Source organism: Lipotes vexillifer, unplaced genomic scaffold (assembly GCF_000442215.2).
Source record: "Lipotes vexillifer unplaced genomic scaffold, Lipotes_vexillifer_v1.1 scaffold791, whole genome shotgun sequence".
NCBI lineage: Eukaryota > Metazoa > Chordata > Mammalia > Artiodactyla > Lipotidae > Lipotes > Lipotes vexillifer.
The window spans coordinates 775,553-796,123 of record NW_006793445.1 but is presented as its reverse complement, the minus strand read 5'-3'; the positions used below and the strand labels follow the sequence as shown (position 1 = coordinate 796,123).

At 54.7% G+C, this 20,571-nt stretch overlaps 2 protein-coding genes across 2 annotated transcripts in view; both read left to right on the top strand.

Moving 5' to 3' along the window:
- Window positions 1-257: 257 nt before the first annotated feature.
- Window positions 258-6,190, top strand: F7 (coagulation factor VII). Its single transcript, XM_007466373.1, has 6 exons — window positions 258-333; window positions 2,150-2,263; window positions 3,584-3,724; window positions 4,572-4,681; window positions 4,913-5,036; window positions 5,592-6,190. The coding sequence occupies exons 1-6, from the start codon at window positions 258-260 to the stop codon at window positions 6,188-6,190; spliced, it is 1,164 nt and encodes a 387-aa protein (XP_007466435.1).
- A 3,118-nt stretch (window positions 6,191-9,308) lies between these two features.
- F10 (coagulation factor X) overlaps window positions 9,309-20,571 on the top strand; it is a 20,350-nt gene continuing 9,087 nt past the window's right edge. Inside the window, exons 1-2 of the mRNA XM_007466372.1 lie at window positions 9,309-9,389; window positions 11,216-11,376. Coding sequence (XP_007466434.1) covers window positions 9,320-9,389; window positions 11,216-11,376 — 231 coding nt within the window. The 5' untranslated portion in view covers window positions 9,309-9,319. The remainder of the gene's footprint in view (window positions 9,390-11,215; window positions 11,377-20,571) is intronic.

Sequence of the window (20,571 nt, the reverse complement as noted above, 5' to 3'; positions counted from 1 at the left end):
GCACTTGAGCTGCACACGCCACCAGACATGCATCCCGACGCGACGCCCAGGTCTGTCTCGGACAAGGAGCCTGATTCCCCAGGCCCGTGTCCTGGGGCGGCCCGTCTGTCCCGTCAGCAGGCACTGGGCGGGGGACCGCACGCCCGCGTGCTTGGGAGGCGACGCCTCCCTCCCCCACCCTCTCCGGCTCTTGGAGAACTTTGCCCGCCTCCGCACCTGGAAAGTCAACAGACAAGCGACCCAGGGCCTCGCTCGCCATGGCTCCTCGGCGGCGCCGGGGACTGGCGGCCCTCCTCTGCCTTCTGCTCGGCCTGCGGGGGGCCCTGGTGGCAGGTACGCGGCGGAGGTTTCCCCATTCACCCAGCGGAAGGGCAGCCGACCCCCAAAGCCGGCCCATGTGCTGGGCGCTCCCGTTTGCTGGCAGCTCTGCTCTGCTCTCCTTCCGAAAGGCGAACGGTGCCCAGGGCCTCGCCCAGCATTTGGAGGAAAGGCTTCGGGGAATTATTTTCCAGACCTTTGGGAGCCGTGGCGTTCCCCGGCCACAGTGGGCGCCCCCCGCCTGCCGCCAACACCCCACCCCACCCCCTGGCACAGGATCTGGGGCTCAGAGGTGCCTCTCTCACTCTGCTCTCGGCCTCTCGGTGGGGGGCTGGCGCGAGGGACGGTGTGGGGACGCCGGACCGTGATGATCTGCCACCACGCCTGTGACCCCTGCACCCCGTCCTCGCAGATGCTGGGAGGCCTGAGCCGGTAACACGGGGACGGCTCTGTGAGCTGTCATCGTGACTCTCCAGCCCCGAGGGGCAGCCGAGGCGGGAACCAGGCACCGGCACTGTCCCGTAAAGTCCGGCTCACGTCGTCCCTCAGATCCCATGGCCAGACTCTCGAGTCCGAGTGGCAGAGCTGGTGCCGCCCGTGGTCCTTCCTGCTTGTCTTCTTTTTTCACTTAATATCGCACCTTCTTAAGCATCATGGGGCACCATCGTTTATGTTTCAGATTATTTGTCTCCAGCTTTCCTGATGGCTGGGTCTCTGTGCAGGTCTCAGAGCATTTCCTTGGGATAAACTCCTAGAAGTGAAGGGACCAGGTCAAGGGTGTGAATGTGTTGTGATGACTCACTGAGCACACTGCCTTCCTCGGGCACATAAAGCTTGTGCAGTGTTGCCCGCTGGCAGCAGCGAGAACGTGCTCCCATTGCAAACTCAGCCAGGCCTGTGGACAGGAGCCCTCTGACTCCCATTATCTAGCGGAAGGGATGGTGGGAACACCTCTTGTGGAGGGTGGGGTGGGGGGACAGGAGGGCGTGGGTCCCCCTGGGCGTCCAGCGTCTCACGGCCCGCCCTCCAGTCTTTGTCTCCCAGGAGCAAGCCCACAGCGTCCTGCACAGGCCCCGGCGCGCCAACTGGTTGCTGGAGGAACTGTGGCCTGGATCCCTGGAGCGCGAGTGCAGGGAGGAGTTCTGCTCCTTCGAGGAGGCCCGGGAGATCTTCCAGAGCAAGGAGAGGACGGTGAGCTCACCTGGGGCCAGCGGGCGTGTGGCGGCCACCCCGTGGTTGTGAAGCCTGCTTTGATTCTCACGACAACCCTGCAAGTTTTACTTCATGGGCCAAAAGATTCCTCGGGAATCCCTTTTACTGACGGGGCCTCTGCGATCGGCAGGGTGCCCATGCGTCCCTTTCCCACCTTCTCCCGCTCAGCGGGTGACTGGACAGTCGATGCAGCATCCGAGGAGGAACTGGGGGCCCAGGGAGCGGGGGTGTCTTGTCCGCATTCACAGCTCGGACGTGGCACAGCTAAAGCCTGGGGATCCTGACTTGGGAGAGGAAATCTGTGACCTCCGGTGGCCTTAGCAATGGCTGGTGGATATTAGGAAAAAACTCACTTCCCCTGGATGCACCCACCTCGTCTCCAGGGGAGAAAGTCTGGCTTTCAGAGCCCATCACGAGGGCCAGGTCAGAAGCCCCCCAGCCCGCCAGCTCCTTCCGCGGGGCCATACGCATTGCCTCTGGCACACGCCTGCGTCACGCACCTTCCTCTTTGCTCCCTCAGAATCAGTTCTGGATTTCTTACAATGGTGAGTACGTGCCCGGCCGACGTGATCTACCCGCCAGCCCCTCTCTCGGCATCCTAACTCTGACTTGCCCACAGACGGGGACCAGTGCGCCTCCAGGCCCTGCCGGAACGGGGGCTCCTGCGAGGACCAGCCGCAGTCCTACCTCTGCTTCTGCCTGGATGGCTTCGAGGGCCGGAACTGTGAGACGGGTGAGGACGCCCGGGGCCCCCTGCGGGGAGGTTGGCCTCAGTGACCTGGAAGGGCCTCAACCTGGGAGTCTCGGATCTGGGGTTCTCAGTCCACTTTTGATGCCCTGTCCCCTTCTGGGCTCCCGGCACTGGGAAATTCTGACGCACCCGGAGGGGCCCGGGGAATCACTGCATCTCTGCCAGCTCCACACACCCCCGTGGCGAGGTGGTCGGGGAAGCTCGGCCTTCCCTACTTGCTGTTACAAGGGTAGGCCCACTATTACAGGATCACACAGCTCAGGGCTCCCCAGACCACCCTCAGCGTCAGTCATCAGCTAGGTCAACACGCTCTGAAGGCCGACACAGGCACGGCTACAGTTATCACACGGAAAGGATATGGGTTCAAACAGCCGAGGGGCCAGTTGTGAGCTCCCAGCGGCTTCTTCCCGGGAGCCCTGTGGATGATGTTCTGTTCTCCAAGACCACGTGGGACAGAACTTACAGAGACTCACCCGCCAGGGACGCGCCCACAAGCCCCGATGTCCTGAGGTCCCACTGGGGCTCAGGCACAAGGATGTGGCTGACCCCCGTGTCCAGCCCTTCCAGGGGTCGCGCTGATGCCAGGTGGCCCGAGGCCCCCAGGAAAACAACACACGTATCAGGCAGATCAAATTAAAGTGGGCAACTTCGTCAGAGGGGGGCAGCCACTTCCTGGGATCCCTCCCCACCTGGGAACATCCTGACGCCACCTAGCTCGTCTCAAAGGACCACGGTCAAAGAGGGAGGGGGACGGCCAGGGAGGAGACTCCCCGCTGGTCACCTGGGGCTTCGGGAGCACAGCGGTCCTGGTGTGAATTCACCTCCAGGACAGGCCTTCCCGCCGGGGGCCCTGGACTTGCAGAGCGAGCCAACCACGTGTCCACAACAAAGTTCCCTTTTTCAGAGGCAGGTTGAGCCAGCGGCCAGCCCAGGCAGCTCCCCGGGGCACCAGGCCCCGGCTGCAGACCAGCCTCCTGGCTCTGGCTGCTCGTGGGCAGGCCTCCGATTGAGCTGGACTCGTGCACCGTCCCCAGGGGCCTCTGCTTTCCCCAGACTGGGAGGGGTGACGCCGTGGAGGCCACAGCACGCCGGCCCCGCATCCCCACTGGCAAAGCTGCTCAGATGTGCGACCCCACCCCAAACTCCAGGTCGTGCCCTTCTGGGTCAGTCTGCAGAGTGGGCTGGCGCCAGGCTGTCCCTGGAGCCGGAAGCTGCGTGCCACCTTCGTGCAGAACACGGCCCCTGGCCCAGGCCTGCTTGCCCTGACCGGGGCCCCCTGTCAGCCATGCCCTCTGCCCTCAGACAAGAAGAGCCAGCTGATCTGCCCGAATGACAACGGTGGCTGTGAGCAGTACTGCAGGGATGACGCGGAGGCTGGGCGCACCTGCTGGTGCCACGAGGGGTACGCGCTCCAGGCGGACGGGGTGTCCTGCACGCCCACAGGTAACAGGTCCTCGGGGACCAGGTCTAGGGCTGGTGGTTTCATTTCCGATGAGCAGTCACTGTCCTGATACACGTCCCCCCATTGGCTACAAGATCGGGTGGGGGGGAAGCATAGCATCACTGAGCATCTACCAGGCACTGCCAGCGGGCTCTGCGCAGCAGAGGGGAAGCTGGGGTGGAGGCGGCCGCCCCGCCCCCAGAGCAGGGAGGGGCCACGGTGGGCAGGTCGGAGCCCCGGAGCTGGGGGAGGTGCAGAAGGCGGCGCTCGCTGCCCACCCCCACTCCCCGCGCAGCACCACACCCAGTGTCTGTACTGACAGCAGCACGATTCTGGATTCCAAGTCTCTTCAACGGCAAGCACTTTTGGGAAAATGGAAAACGTCTCCAAACCAGTCTAAAGGCGATGGGGCTGCAGCCCCCAAAGCTGACCCCCCCCGCCCCCAGCCCCGCGTCTCTCCAGAGGTGGATGTATCCAGCCTTGTCTAGGAAGCCTGAAATTCAGCTGCCGCCTCTGAAGGCTTTCTTTTCTGGCCTGGGGCTTTCTTGGAGCAGGATGGAAAACTTAGAGCCGGGTCAGAAAAGCAGCCCGATTGTCTGAGATGCCGGTCACCTCACACGGCTTATCCTTTACACCTTTAGTGACTTCAAGCTGCACGTCTTCCCCCCCTTGGAAAATGAGCGGGACCCAGCCTCCAGGACCCTGGGCCATCTGCTTCCCCGGCAGCTCCCGCAAGGGCCTGCCGCAGCCCCGGGCAGGACCAGAGGCACAGCCGCCCGTCCACAGGGCCCCTGGCCTTTCTCACCAGCACCCCACACATCCCCACGTCTTGCTGGATTTGTTTTACAGTTGAACATCCGTGCGGAAAAATGCCTCTTCTGGAAAAAAGAAACGGCAGCAACCCCCAAGGCCGAATCGTGGGTGGTCACGTCTGCCCCAAAGGGGAGTGCCCCTGGCAGGTAAGGCTCCAGGAGCATTGGGTCGAACTTGGGTGACGATCCCGGGCATGCACAGAGGAGTCCAGCCCCGGCGTGCCCACTCTCTGGCCAGCGTCCACCAGTTTTCCACTCCCTTAGCCGGATGGAAGTAGCCTGTAAAGCAGCCCCCATCCGGGGTGCATGGGAAAGGGGAGCCCCCAAGGCAGCCACGACAGGAACGCGAGCTTCCAGCATCTGCTGTGCCCTTGTCAGGCCATGCTGAAGCTGAATGGGGCGCTGCTGTGCGGGGGCTCCCTGATCGACACCGTCTGGGTGGTCTCCGCAGCGCACTGTTTCGACAGACTCAGAAGCTGGAGGAACCTGACAGTGGTGCTGGGTAGGTTGCATGGCGCCTCCTTCTGCCGGGAGACGATCCTTGAATGATAACCTCGGGGCTAAGATTTGGGGCTTCCACGACCAGTGACCTTCCCCACAAAGAGAAGTGGCAGCGTCTGGGCAGACCCCATACCCACAGCGCCACTGTGGCCACCCCCCTCAGCCTCTTTGCCACCCAGATGCGGCCCTGGGGTGACGCTGCTCCCGCCAAGGTCCCCGAGGGGGTGCCCCACCCAAGGCTGTGCTGCCCAGTGGCTTTAGGGGACGACGAGGACCCCAGGAGGGCCAGGCCCTGTCTGGAAGAACCAGGGGAATGGGGCACCCTCTCCTCACCCAGCCACGGCTGCCCGCCCGACCCCCTCACCTGCCTCCAGCACCTCGGGGCCATATCCGCCCCGACTCACACCCACGCTGACCCCCCGGCAGCCCCAGGAGGCTGCTCGCCCACCAGGGGCAGGGGATGCAGGGCACCTCCTGCCCGACAGGAGACCCTGGCCCGGAAGGCGAGGCGGGAAGTGAGTGGACGGTCCGCCCCCGCCCCCCGGCCCCCCCGCAGGCGAGCACGACCTCAGCCAGGATGAGGGTGACGAGCAGGAGAGGCAGGTGGCTCAGGTCATCATCCCCGACAAGTACGTCCGGGGCAAGACGGACCACGACCTGGCCCTGCTGCGCCTGGCGCGGCCCGTGGCCCTCGGCGACCACGTGGCGCCCCTCTGCCTGCCCGAGCGGGCCTTCGCGGAGCGGACGCTGGCCTTCGTGCGCTTCTCGGCTGTCAGCGGCTGGGGCCAGCTCCTGGACCGCGGTGCCACGGCCCTCCGGCTCATGACCGTGCACGTGCCCAGGCTCCTGACCCAGGACTGCCGGCAGCAGTCACGCCGGAGGCCCGGCGGCCCCATCATCACTGACAACATGTTCTGCGCCGGCTACACGGACGGCAGCAAGGACGCCTGCAAGGGGGACAGTGGGGGCCCGCACGCCACCCGCTTCCAGGGCACCTGGTACCTGACGGGCATCATCAGCTGGGGCGAGGGCTGCGCAGCCGCCGGCCACTTCGGCGTCTACACCCGGGTCTCCCAGTACACGGCCTGGCTCCGCCGTCTCATGGGCTCCCCGCCGCCCTTGGGGGGCCTCGTCCGGGCCCCACTGCTGCCCTAGCGCCCGCCCCACAAATAAAGCCGCCGTGTGTGCCCGGTCTTCCCGCGCCAAAGCCGGAAATTCTCCTGTGGTTCTTGGGGCGGGGGAGGGGGAAGCAGAAACAGAGACAGAGAGACACAGAGACACAGAGGGGGAGACACAGAGACAGGGAGACTGACAGAGAGAGACTGAGGGATGGACAGACAGACAGAAACCTGAGGGAGATTCTGAGCAGCTGGAGAGAGAGAGAGACTGAGCATCAAAGAGGCAGACGTGGTGGGGGGACAGAAGGTGGCACACTGGGCAGAGTACGCGGGGACTGGGTGCGCTGGGCCGGCAGCAGAGGCGGGAGTGTCCACCCCCGGTGACGTGTCCACCCATGGTGACGGTGCCGCTTCCCCACACGTTCGTCTCTCACTCAAGCGTTTCATCTTCTTTGCAGATAAACTGTTAGCATCCGCCACTCACTGTGCTGAACATCCTTCCAGATCTTTTCTTTTTATAAATTTATTTATTTATTTTTGGCTGCGTTGGGTCTTCGTTGCTGCGCGCAGGCTTTCTCTAGTTGAGGTGAGCGGGGGCTACTCTTCGTTGCGGTGCACGGGCTTCTCACTGCGGTGGCTTCTCTTGTTGCAGAGCACGGGCTCTAGGTGCACGAGCTTCAGTAGTTGTGGCACGTGGGCTCAGTAGTTGTGGCTCACGGGCTCTAGAGTGCAGGCTCAGTAGTTGTGGCACGCCAGCTCAGTAGTTGTGGCGCACAGGCTTAGTTGCTCCGCGGCATGTGGGAGCTTCCCGGACCAGGGCTCGAACCCGTGTCCCCTGCATTGGCAGGCAGATTCTTAACCATTGCACCACCAGGGAAGTCCCCAGATCTTTTCTAAGTGTGCGGACTTTACGGTAACACGCGGCCTCATGCTCTGCACACCTGCTCCCCCACTGACAGCAAGCAGCCCAGCCTCCTCCAAGCCCCTGGTGGCTGCCTGCCCTCCCCGAATTGTCCAGAGGCATTTCACAGAGACCCTTGTGTTTATCTTTGAGCAGGTCTCCTTCACAATCACCAACTTTGCTGAAGTGAACCTTGCATGAGGCCGTTTCCAAACACGACAGCTCTCGTGGATTTGGAAGCTATAGTCCCCAACCCTGAGGACTGGGTGTCTCTTCCAGCCGAGGCCCCAGCAGATGACCCCTGCCTGGGGACCAGCAGGGATGTTCCAAAAATGCAGGTTCCCAAGGTCCTGCCCAGCTCAGTGGGATAGGGGTGAGGCCCCTTGACCTACCTTCTTATCGAGTCCCTCAGGTGATGGGCACACAGGCCTCACGTTGGCAAGAATGAGGAACCAGGGACCAAGGAGGGGAGCATCTGACCCCACCTGAACCCAGCCAGGCGGGCAAGGCCACCCCGGCAGGCGCCCACCTCCTCAGGACTCACCCGTCCCGGCCTGGGACGCCGTGCTTAAAGTGCCAGACGTGCTCTGGCGGACAGTCCAGCCTGTTGAGTAACCAGGGCTCCGCAAGCCTGGCCACATGCTCACCATCTGAGCCTTTACAGAAACACTTTGCTGCCCCATCAGGTGGTGGTTTCTGGGGTTCTCGCCGGGCACAAGTTGAGAGCTCCGACCTTGGGCCAGACCTCCTGGGGTGGCTCTGGCTCTGGCCCCCTCAGAGGCACCACCAACCCTCTCCGCCCCTCGTTTCATCTACAAGATGAGGCCCGCTGCCATGCTTGTCATGAGGATGAAACCAGTGCAGGTAAAATGAGGCACTGGGAGGACAGGCCACCTGGCCAAGGCCAGGAAAGCCGATATGCAAACGTCCAGGTGCCCCCAGCTCACAGCTCAGGCTGCAGACACTCGAGAAATTCTGCAACCAAAATGCCCGAGGTCTCCAGAGGCCCTGAGCCCAGTGGGCCTCTTGTTTCTTCCTGGAAATGAAAACTGGCTGGACCCCTCTTCCTGGGAAGAAAAGGGGATGTGGGGTTCAAAGGGCCAAGCCAGGAGCCCACTCAGACCCCACAGGGGGTCAGCAGGTCGTTGGTGGGCTGCTGGCTCTGCCCCGCTTTCCCCGGCCTCACTGCTGCGGTGGGCGCAGTGCCAGGCCACGCTGCAGTGCATCACCCGCATGGACCATCTCCCCTCGCCAGGCGTGGAGAATCCAGTCTCGCCCCACACGCCCAGCAGTGCAGAGACAGGGCAGCACAGAGGCCAGGTGAGCCAGGCCCAGGGACCAGGCTCTGCACATCACACTGACCACCCTGCGAAAGACCAGCCCTGGCCTGGGCGCCCAGCAGGAGCGTTCTGGGACATCACCGATTCGTTCAGTCCACTGGTGTTTACTGAGCACCTACTGTGTGCCAGACACCCCTCCCCATGCTGGACAGAGCAGCGAACAAGCCAAGCGACCAGGGTGTCATACGTGGGAAGCGTCAGGTGTGCTCGGTGCGTGGAGCACAGCACAACCCCCTCATCTCCCAGCACAAGCACTCACCCCACCAGCAGTTCCCAGGCCTCTTCCTCCAGAGCCTGGACTCTGCTGCAGAGCCCCGGTCAGCTGAGAAGCTCGGGCCGTGTCCCACACCTGCCACTCCAGGGAGGGGAGGTTCCTGGCTGGCAGATCAGCCCAGGGGCCCATGTGGTGCACACACCTCCCGCCCAGCGTGGGCAGAAAGCCCCGGGTCCTAACCCCGCGTCCACCACACACGGCCATGGACTAACGCTCCATCTCTCTCTAAACCTGTCCTAGAGAAAAGATGTTTTCTGTCCTAAAGATGGGCAAATGATACTTGGCTTTTATCGTGGTTGTGAGAACAAAAACAGAGCTAGACATAAACATCTGAAAACTATACAATGACGTTTTTTTCTCTCTCAGAACAAAGAGCTCCTGTGCCCACAGCAGGCCTCCCGGACATGGTTCCTGACAAGCACAAGGTTGGGCCAGGACCTCCCTGCGCTACACAGGCCAGGGTGACCATGCCCTCAGTGCAGTCGCCTGCCCCTAACCTCCCCCCGCCTCCCCTGCCACTGGGCAGGCCCAGGCTCCAATCAGGAGGCTGTGATAAACAGAAGGACACCCAGCCACCCTCCAGCCAGGGTGAGTGAACCTTGCTCCAGAGGCCTGTCACGGCGGGGACGGAGTGCTGTCCTCGGCCACACCATGGCGGGCTGGCTGTGTTTCTTCCTTCTCGGCGCCTCCCTGGCTGGCCTCCTGCTGCCGGGGGCAAGTGGTAAGTGCCCCTCACCCTGCAGACTGCAGGGCTGGCCCTGGGGAGGAGGAGAGAGGGTGAGGGGTCAGGGCGATGCCCCTGAACTTCCACAGTGTGGAGGGTGGGTGCCCATCCCCTGTGGGAGGCTGGCACAAGAGCCTGGCTTGGTGGTTTCAGCCAAGCGTATCTTAGGGCCAGGTGTGCCTCCCTGTGGGTGGAGAGTCAGACAGCAGATCACAGATCACAAAGACAGACAGAAACATGGGCAGAGAGGGAGGGAGAGGGAGAGAGACAGAGACAGAGAGGGAGGGAGATGGAGGGAGGGGGAGGGGGGGCAGTGACAGAGACACAGAGAAGCCCCCTTCCTCTGCCAGAGCAGACTGCGGGCACAGAGGCTAGGGGGTCACAGGCAGAGAGGAGCTTCCATGGCAGGGAAGAGGGTGACAGCCAGTGCCACCACCTGCAGGCTGGCTCCGCCAGGGGGCTCTAGGCTTTCTGGGACTCCAGACCTGTCCAAGAGAAGAAGCCAGAAAGGACAGAGCAGAGTGGAGGCAGCCCCGGGGGCCTGTCTGCGTGTTTGCACTCTGGGTGACGTGGAAGTTCAGGGGCCCAGGCTCGTGGGAGAAGGAAAGGGTGAAAAGTGAGAAAGAGAAACAAACCAAACAGGAGCGGGGGAGACCAGGTAGGGGAAGGAGGGAGGGGAGGAATGGGTGTGTGGCTTGTATTTCAAAGCAAGCGCTCCCTGGTGGAGCAGACGTTTGGAGTAATGGAGGTTGGGCCCACACAGAACAAACGTGAGCCTGGCCTTGCCGGGAAAACATAGGTGCCACTAAAAGAAATGGGGAATTTGTAAGGGAAAGTAATTTGAGGTAGGATCGAGTGAACACTCGGAGTTCTATACACTCTTTAAAACAACTCTAAGAAGTAGGTATCTAATTCCCACTTGCCAATATTCAGTAGTAGGTGACCAAGATGCATTTGCCACTCAAGACAGTTTGATTCTGCAGTCCTGTTTTTTAGTTTTGGACATGGGGAGTCTGGAGTTCTGATGTGAGGGCAGACATCCATCACTGTGAGAGAGCTGAAAACACAGAGCTCACGATGGAAGCTGGGACTAGAAATACCAACTTGGAGAGTCATCTTCCTTATGGTGAGACTCTCAGTTCCCCAGAAGAAAAGAGACAGAGAGCAGGGCAGAGCGGCGCCAAGAAAAGGACCTGAGGGCCTCCCACAGCACGGTGAAAAGGGGCAGAGGAGTGGGTGAGACCGGGGAGACCCAGGCGGCTCGGTAGGGACTACTGAGGGCAGAGGGGAGAGATCCCTGATGGGGGAGATCTCTGAGCCAGCACACTTTAACTGGCAGGTCAATTTAGTGAGCTTTTTTTTTTTTTTAATGAAACAGGACAGAAGTAGAAAATTGTGTAACAAGTACTGTTTCGTAGAAAAAAATAGTAAGCACTATTTCTTGAAACTTTTGTTTTACTCTTGTGTACGTGTGTCCTGGGACTTGAAACAAATCATACTTTTAATTGTAGATCGTGCGTGTCACCTCCCCACCTAACGCAGAGCTGAGACCCTGAAGGGTGGGGAGCGGGGGCGGAGGGGAACAGCTGAGCCACAGAACGGAGTGGAGGGCCGGGGGAGGCAGGAGGGACCGAAGGGCGAGTTCCAGAAGGAGGGCTCGGGTCTCAGCGCGGGGCCGGGTGTGCGCGTGCAGGACGGGGCAGGTCAGTGGTGGGCGCGCGGGCCCAGGGCAGGCGTCTGACCCGTCACTCGCGGGGGCGGGGGTGGCCCGGGGACGGGACCGCATGTGGGCGAGCACGTGACAGCCGCGTTCCCCACCACAGTGTTCCTGCCCCGGGACCAGGCCCACAGCGTCCTGCAGAGAGTCCGCAGGGCCAACTCGTTTTTGGAGGAGGTGAAGAAGGGAAACCTGGAAAGGGAGTGCCTAGAGGAGGCCTGCTCGTATGAGGAGGCCCGCGAGGTCTTCGAGGACACGGAGAAGACGGTAAGGGGCGGCGCGGCCAGGACGCACTTACAGGGCTGCGGGGGCTTCTGAAGCGCTGTCAGGTCCACCTTAAAACTCAAAATGTTTATCTAAGAACGCGCTGTCGGCCTCGGCAGTGCACAAGGACCCCAGGCCCCGGCTCCTCGCCCACTCAGCCGCCGCCATACTCGCCACCGGGTTCTGGTCCTGAGACCGCAGGGTGGGTCGGTGCGCAGGCGCAGGACGAACGCGGCGTCGAGGCCCGTTCCGTGCCTGCGCGGCAGAGGCGGCAGCGCGGCAGCATCCGCCCCTCCCCCGGAAGAGGTGGGGCCTCCGATGCTGCCCCGGAAGTCTCTGAGGTCCGTTAGCCACCTCCCGTCGTGCTGTCGTGCGGCACTTTGCGTCAGGCCGTGGCGCGGCTTGTCTGCGGTGCAGGGGCCGAGGTGGAGGTGGACGCGGCTGCGAGCCGAAACTGAGCAACCGCGAGCTGAAGACGCCGGACGGCTGAGGAGAAAGTGGCGGAGAAGGAGGCCAAGCAGGAGCCCACGAGAGACAGCCTGGCCGCAGATGGCGGACCCGTCCCCACCACGGGCCCGCAGTGGAGTGTCCAGCGGAGGCTGGGCGCTGGGGGACCCGTGCCACACAGGCTCGTGTAGACTCCCGAGTGGAGGGCCGGGGGAGGCAGGAGGGACCGAAGGGCGAGTTCCAGAAGGAGGGCTCGGGTCTCAGCGCGGGGCCGGGTGTGCGCGTGCAGGACGGGGCAGGTCAGTGGTGGGCGCGCGGGCCCAGGGCAGGCGTCTGACCCGTCACTCGCGGGGGCGGGGGTGGCCCGGGGACGGGACCGCATGTGGGCGAGCACGTGACAGCCGCGTTCCCCACCACAGTGTTCCTGCCCCGGGACCAGGCCCACAGCGTCCTGCAGAGAGTCCGCAGGGCCAACTCGTTTTTGGAGGAGGTGAAGAAGGGAAACCTGGAAAGGGAGTGCCTAGAGGAGGCCTGCTCGTATGAGGAGGCCCGCGAGGTCTTCGAGGACACGGAGAAGACGGTAAGGGGCGGCGCGGCCAGGACGCACTTACAGGGCTGCGGGGGCTTCTGAAGCGCTGTCAGGTCCACCTTAAAACTCAAAATGTTTATCTAAGAACGCGCTGTCGGCCTCGGCAGTGCACAAGGACCCCAGGCCCCGGCTCCTCGCCCACTCAGCCGCCGCCATACTCGCCACCGGGTTCTGGTCCTGAGACCGCAGGGTGGGTCGGTGCGCAGGCGCAGGACGAACGCGGCGTCGAGGCCCGTTCCGTGCCTGCGCGGCAGAGGCGGCAGCGCGGCAGCATCCGCCCCTCCCCCGGAAGAGGTGGGGCCTCCGATGCTGCCCCGGAAGTCTCTGAGGTCCGTTAGCCACCTCCCGTCGTGCTGTCGTGCGGCACTTTGCGTCAGGCCGTGGCGCGGCTTGTCTGCGGTGCAGGGGCCGAGGTGGAGGTGGACGCGGCTGCGAGCCGAAACTGAGCAACCGCGAGCTGAAGACGCCGGACGGCTGAGGAGAAAGTGGCGGAGAAGGAGGCCAAGCAGGAGCCCACGAGAGACAGCCTGGCCGCAGATGGCGGACCCGTCCCCACCACGGGCCCGCAGTGGAGTGTCCAGCGGAGGCTGGGCGCTGGGGGACCCGTGCCACACAGGCTCGTGTAGACTCCCGCCTGCTCGCGGCAGCCTGGACACCACCGGCCTGGCTCACCTTAAAGGTGGCAGGAGAGCTGTGCCCTTGGAGGGCAGGTCCAGCTGCAAGTCATGGCTGAGGGGAGAACTGTTAAGTCGGGAGAAGAATGTACTCAAGTCCATAGCAGACTCTGCCTTGTGGAGTCCAGAGAATCCTGGGAAAACCGAGGAGCAGAGCTGAGAGTCCCTCAGCTCCACGGACTCGCATTACTGTCTTCTTGCTTCCATGGGCACCTCCTCCGCCTTGGGCCGGAAGGCGAGGAAAGGCGGTATCATTGGAGATTCTGACTCCAGCCAGAGTGACTTTGAGGAAGAAGTGGATCCCGCATGCCGAGATGATCACGTGTAGGATAAGTTCCTTGGAAGAGTTGGGGCTCCTAGATGAACTTCCCATGCTGAATGCCGCGTCACGGACAGCTGTGACCAAGCTTTCCATCACCTAGCACAGCCAGCTGGACATGGACTTACGTGTAAGAACTGCGCCAGAACTCCAACTGTAAAATGCTGGTAGTTGGTGGCATTGACTGCGTTTGTGATGTTGGATGCCAGTTCCAGACGGTTTGACTCGAACTCACCACTCGTGAGTTTTACCTGGCCGATTATGATCTCGTGAAATCATGGATATCATATCAGGGGTGCTGAACGTCTTATGGGCAGTTACAAGACCACCCACCATCCAGTCAGCCCAGCAGGCCAAACCCATGAGATGGACTCCACCCCACCCTTCTGGAGAATCAGCACAATAGAAGGGCTCAAGAAAAACCTGGGAGTGAAGCTGCTGGAAACTAACCTCTTCAGAACGGAAGAGACTGAAAAAATTATTGATCACATCTGTGTCGCAAAAACTCCTGAATGTCCTCCACCTCAGACCACAGGCAGACTCCTTGCTAAGCTTGTCAGAGTCCCTGAAAGTGGCTTGCAGCAGCGACCCACTCATCAGCGATCACCCACAGATAACGGCCAGACAGACTGCTCTGGGTCTCACTGAGCAGGTTGAGCTGCTTGTCCTGAGGAGGAAAGTGTGCAGTGCTTACACTGGGTTGAATAGTCCCATACAGCAGCCAGAGGCTTTTAAACAACAGGCCAGAGCCACCAACGAGGATGATGTTCATAGATGAAAACTTCTATACCGCCTGGAATCCAGGCTGCCCCCCATCTGGCTGTGGCATGGACAGTGGCTGCGTCACTGTGTTTCTCACAGTCTACGGTAACATCAAGGAAGTACTCCTGTTCCTGCCATGAAACCTGAAGGTAAGGAGAATGTGGCAACCACTGATACATTGAAAAGCACAATAGTTGGCACTTGTGTCTAGAAAATAATCCTGCAAAAGGTCAAGGTGTGCAAGGGAATTCTTGTGTTGCTGTCCATTTGACTACCATAGTTGATTTCAGCCACCAGAAGAGAGAAGAGGAATTAAGAATTCATTTTTACTCCTTGTTACCAAGTGAACGATTTCTCTCTTTTAAAAAGTTATTCATAATTTCAGGAACTGTTTTTATTTTTAAATGTTCCTTTAATTCACATACACTTAACAGTTTTTTTAAATTATAAAAATAATTGTAGTGCCAAGTTCATGTTCTGCCTTTTTCCTCAGCATCATTTCCCAAAGACTCTTCCTTACTTCCTTAGAACTACCATACTTATAATTTTAAAGAGCTAAGTTGTTTGTTTGTTTGTTTGTTTGTTTTGGCCATGCTGCACAGCTTGTGGGATCTTAGTTCCCCTAACAGGGCTTGAACCCATGCACTCAGCAGTGAAAGTTCAGAGTCCTAACCACCGGACCGCCAGGGAGTTCTCTAAATAATTCATGTGTCAAAGAAGAAGTCTCAAGGGAAGCTAGAAAATACTTTCAGGACTTCCCTGGTGGTGCAGTGGTAAAAATCCACCTTCCAGTGCAGGGGACGTGGGTTCGATGCCTGGTTGGGGAACTAAGGTCCCACATGCTATGGGCCAGCTAAGCCCACACGCCACAACTACTGAGCCCACGTGCCTCAACTAGAGAGCCCACGTGCTGTAAACTACAGAGCCCACATGCTCTGGAGCCCGTGCGCCACAACTAGAGAGAGAAAACCCACATGACACAACTAGAGAGAAGCCCACGCACCGCAACGAAAGATCCCGCGTGCTGTGACAAGGATCCCGCGTGCCACAAGTAAGACCCGACACAGCCAAAAATAAAAATATATATAAATAAATTTTTTGAAAAAAGAAAAGAAAATACTCTCAGCTGAACAAAAATGAATATATAACATACAAAATCTGTGGGATGCAGCTAAACAGTGCTTATCGGGAAATTTATAGCATGAAATGTTTTTACAGGAAAAGAAGTTCTCAAATTGATAATCTAAGCTTCCACCTTAAGACACACACACACAAAAAGGCAAAATAAACCCAAAAGAGGAGAAATCAATAAAATTGAAGAAATAATTTGAAATAATAGAGAAAATCAGTAAAACTGATAAGATTTAACAAGATTGACAAAAAAGAGCACATGAATTGTATCAGGAATGAAATAAGAGATGTCACTGCAGACCCTGCATATGTTAAAAGGATAATAAGAGAATACTATGAACAACTCCATGCACAAATTTGGATGGAATTTTACAATTTGGATGAAATGGACCAATTCCTCAAAACCATGAATTACCAAAACACGTAGTACGACAGAGATATCTGCAAATTCAACTTCTTAGTTAAAAACCTTCTGTAAAGGAAATGTCCAGATCCAGACTGTGTCACAGGTGAGTTTCACCAAACATTTAAAGAAGAAATAACACCAATTCTGTGTAATCTCTTCTAGAAACGGAAAGGGAACACTTGTAAGTTTGTTTTCTATCAGCATTACCCTGATGCCAAAACCCACAAAAACAGAAGAAAAAGAAAAAGAGGGAAGGAGGGAGGGAGGAAGGTAGAAAGAAAGAAAGCTATATAACAACATTTCTCATGAACCTCTTATAAAAATTCTCAACAAATTATTAGCAAATTGAATAAAGCAATATATGTTAAAAAAGAATACACAATGACCAAGTGGGTTTATCTGGGGTACACAAGGCTGGCTCAGTATTTGAAAATCAATAGTGTAATCTACCAGTTTAAAGAAGAAAAATCCACATAATCATATCAGCTGATAGAGAAAAAGCACCTGACAGGATTCAACATCCATTCATGATAAAAAAACCTTTCAGTGATTTCCCTGGTGGTCCAGTGAGTAAGACTCTGTGCTCCCAATGCAGGGGGCAGGGGTTTGATCCCTGGTAGGGTTATGAGATCCTGCACGCGTGCCGCAGCCAAAATATCCTGCATGCCGCGACAAAGACCCAGAGCAGCCAAAAATAAATAAAAATTTAAAAATAAGTGTTTTTAAATAAGTAAATAAAACAATTATTAAAAAAAAAACCTTTTCGGCAAAAACTACAATTAAAAGGGAACTTCCTCAACATGATAAAGATTATTAACAAGGAACCTACAACTGATATCGTGGTGAAAACTGAATGCTTGCCCTTTATACTGGGAAAAAGGCAAGGATGTCCACTTCTAATACACCCAATTCAGCATTGTACTGGAAACCCTAGCCTTAAGGAAGGTTTAACAATAAGCCAAGATAAAGAAATAAAACTCCCTATTTGCAAGTAACGCGATTATCTACATAGAAAATCCCCTGGAATCTGGAAAAAATACTCCTAAAATGTATGTGTCTAGCAAGGTCACAGAATACAAGGTCAGCACACAAATATTAATTGTATTTCTGTGTAGTAGTAATGTGCAGTTAGAAACAAAAAAATTAGTGCCACTTACTGTTGCTCCAAAGAAAAATATGTGTAAATCTAATAAAACATGTACACGACCGGTATGCTGAAATCTGCAAAACGCTAACGAAAGGAAGAGGACCTAAATAAGTAGACATAGAATGTTCATGGTTTGAAAGACTTAACATATTAAAATATTGACTCTTCCCAATTTGATATATAGATTTAATGCAGTGCCAAACTTCCATTAGATAAAGACAGGTTGATTCAATATTTGTAATATGGAAAAACAAATGAATTAGAATAGCTAAAACAATTTTGAGAAAGAAGATAAAGTTGGAGGGATCACACTGCCTCATTTAAAGACTTACTGTAAATCTACATTAATCACAGATATAAGGGACTTGCTTGGTGGTGCAGTGGTTAAGAATCCGCCTGCCAGTGCAAGGGACACAGGTTCAATCCCTGGTCCCAGAAGATCCCACATGCCGTGGAGCAACTAAGCCCGTGCACCACAACTACTGAGCCCGAGTGCTGCAGCTAGCCTGCGTGCCTAGAGTCCATGCTTCGCAACAAGAGAAGCCACTGCAGTGAGAAGCCCATGCACCTCAACGAAGAGTAGCCCCTGCTCGCTACAACTAGAGAAAGCCCGCGCACAGCAATGAAGACCCAAAGCAGCCAAAATAAATAAATAAATAAATAAATAATAAATAAATAAAATGGTAGCGATAGTGATGTGTGGTATTGGTAAAGGGATAAACACATAGATCAAAAGAACAGAATAGAAACTCCATAAATAGACCCATGCAAATATGGCCAGTTGATTTTTTTTTTTTAATATTTATTTATTTAGGCTGTGCCGGGTCTTATTGCAGCATGCGGAATCTTCGTTGCCGCATGCGGGATCTTTAGTTGCGGTATGCATGTGGATTTTAGTTGTGGCATGCATGCGGGATCTAGTTCCCCTACCAGGAATCAAACCTGAGGCCCCAGCATTGGGAGCACAGAGTCTTACCCACTGGACCACTGGGGAAGTCCTTGGCCAATTGATTTTGACAAAGGTGCATAAGCATTTCAATAGAAAAAGAATTCTCTTTTTCAATAAATGGTATTGGAATAATTCTATATGCAAAAAAAGGTCAGCTTTGACCTAAACCTCACAACTATACAAATATTATCTCCAAATGGACCATATAGCTCTAAAGATAAAACAGGAAACTTTTAGGAGAAAATTATCATGACACAAAGTTAAGTTAGGCGAAAATTCTTAGACATGATACCAAAAGCATAATCCATAAAAAGTATATAGATAAATTAGACTTATTCTAAATTTAAAACTTTTGCTCTGTGAAAAACATTAAGAGAATGAAAATACAAGCTATTGACTAAGAAAATATTTGCAAATCACATACCTGCCAAAAGTTTTGTGGTCAGAATATATAAAGAACTCTCACAAGTCCACAGAAGAAAATAAACAACCCAATTAAATACAGTGAGCAAAAGATTTGAACAGACACTTCACCAAAGAGGATACATGGATGGTAAATAAACATACGAGATGATATTCAACATTATTAGCCATTACAGAAATGCAGATTAAAACCACGATGAGGGACTTCCCTGGTGGTCCCGTGGTTAAGACTCCATGCTTCCACTACAGGGGGCATGAGTTCGATACCTGGCCAGGGAACTGAGGTCCCACATGCTGCAAGGTGCGCCCCCCCCCCAAAAAAAAAAAAACCAAAAAACGAGTTGCCACTACACGCCTAGAATAAAAAACAAGTGCTGGTGAAGATGTGGAGCGACCACAGCTCATACATTGCTGTGGGCATGCAAAACGGTACAGCCAGTCTGAAAACCAGTTTGACAGTTTCTTATAAAGTTACCATGTGACTCAGCAATCCCATTCTTGGGTATTTACTGTAGAGAATTGAAAACTTTTAAACAAAACCTGTACATAAATGTTTATAGCAACTCTATTCATAATTGCCGAAAACTAGAAATAGTACAAATATCCTTTGTTGGGTGAATGGATAAACAAAGTGTGGTATGCCACACAGTGGAACACTGCTCATCAGTAAAAGAGAACAAACTATCGACATGCACAGTAACTTGAATGAATTTCAGTTTCAGAGGCACTATGCTGAATGAAGGAAGCTAGTTTCACAAAGTTATATCACGTATGAGTCCATTTACAGGACATTCTCAAGAAGTCATGACTGTAGTGATGCAGAACAGACTCGTGCTGGGCATTCGGAGCGGGGGTGGCCAGTGGCTGGCAAGGTTGGGGGAGATGGAGCTGTTCTGCATCTCGGTTGTGGTGGTGATTATACAAATCTATACATGTGTTGGCTTTTATAGAATTGTACACCAAAAAAAGTCAGTTTTACTGTGTGATAAATTTTTAAATAAAAAATTTAAAAGTGTAGTCATTTCTTAGGCCTTCTGTAACAAAGCACCACAAATTGGGTGTCTTAAAACAACAGAAATTTACTCTCTCACAGTTCTGGAGACCACAAGTCAAAACCAAAGTGTCACCAGGCTTGGTTTCTTCTGGAAGGTCTGAGGGAGGATCTGTTCCATCCTCTCCCCCAGCTTCTGGGGGCGACCAGCAGCCCTTGCTGTTCCTTGGCCGGTAGATACATCACTCCACTCTCTGCCTGCACCTTCACACAGCCTTCTCTCTGTGTGGCCTGTGTGATATTTTATGTCTCTTATAAGGACACTCTCATTGATTGGGGGTCCACCCTAATCCAGTACGAGCTGTTCTCGATCCATAACTTAATTACATCTGCAAAGACCCTCTTTCCATTAAGGTCAAATTCTGAGGTTGCACCTAAGTTGGGGCCGGGGAGTAGGGGAGACACTAATTAACCTACTATAGATAGAAAAAAATTGTTTTAAGACTACGAACATTTCTTTTCAGTGTTACATAGGCTCTTGATGCCCTATTTTAAGCTAATTACCAATTATCTTTTTTTTCAAGTAACATAATGATTATTCTTCAAGCATCTGATCCTGTTTTGAATCTTTGACCCAGGTATCTTAATGTAAAACCACTTATTGATTGGCTTGGGGGTAGCAAATAGAGCAAACCATTTTTGGCACAGTCCGTTTCTTGGCAATTAATTTGAAAATAAATTTTCAATATTTAACAAAGTTGTGCAGATGTGTAAGATGATCGAGCATGGCACCTGGGAAACATTTTGTAATATTAAATGATTCATATTAATCTTAAATTGATATACATGTAGGTCTAGATGTAAATATGTGTGAACTGTAACACTGATTCTTCATATAAAAGCTTGGATATAGGTATTGATTTAAGAGATAGTAAAAAGTTACATGATAATGTTGTATATGACGAAATTTAAATATTTTGTCTTAGAATTACAATTATTTGTCATTATGAATTTATTACAGTGTTTGAATGTGATACATAAAGTGTACAGTTTGCTTCTGAATCTAAGCAATTACTTTAGAGATTTTACTTCAGTTGCTGTTGTCTCAGCACAGTTTCTCCAAACTGAGATTAGTGAAAAACAAACAAATAAAACCTATAGAGAAACTTCTGTGGTTCAAGAAAAGTTATCTAATTTCGAATTACTTAACAGTTGAAGCAAATAATGTGAAAATCTTGATTGTGATCATATCGTTGGTGATTTTGCTAGGATGAAAGTTAGAAAAGTACATTTAATATTACAAAGTGTTGGGGCTTCCCTGGTGGCGCAGTGCTTGAGAGTCCGCCTGCCGATGCAGGAG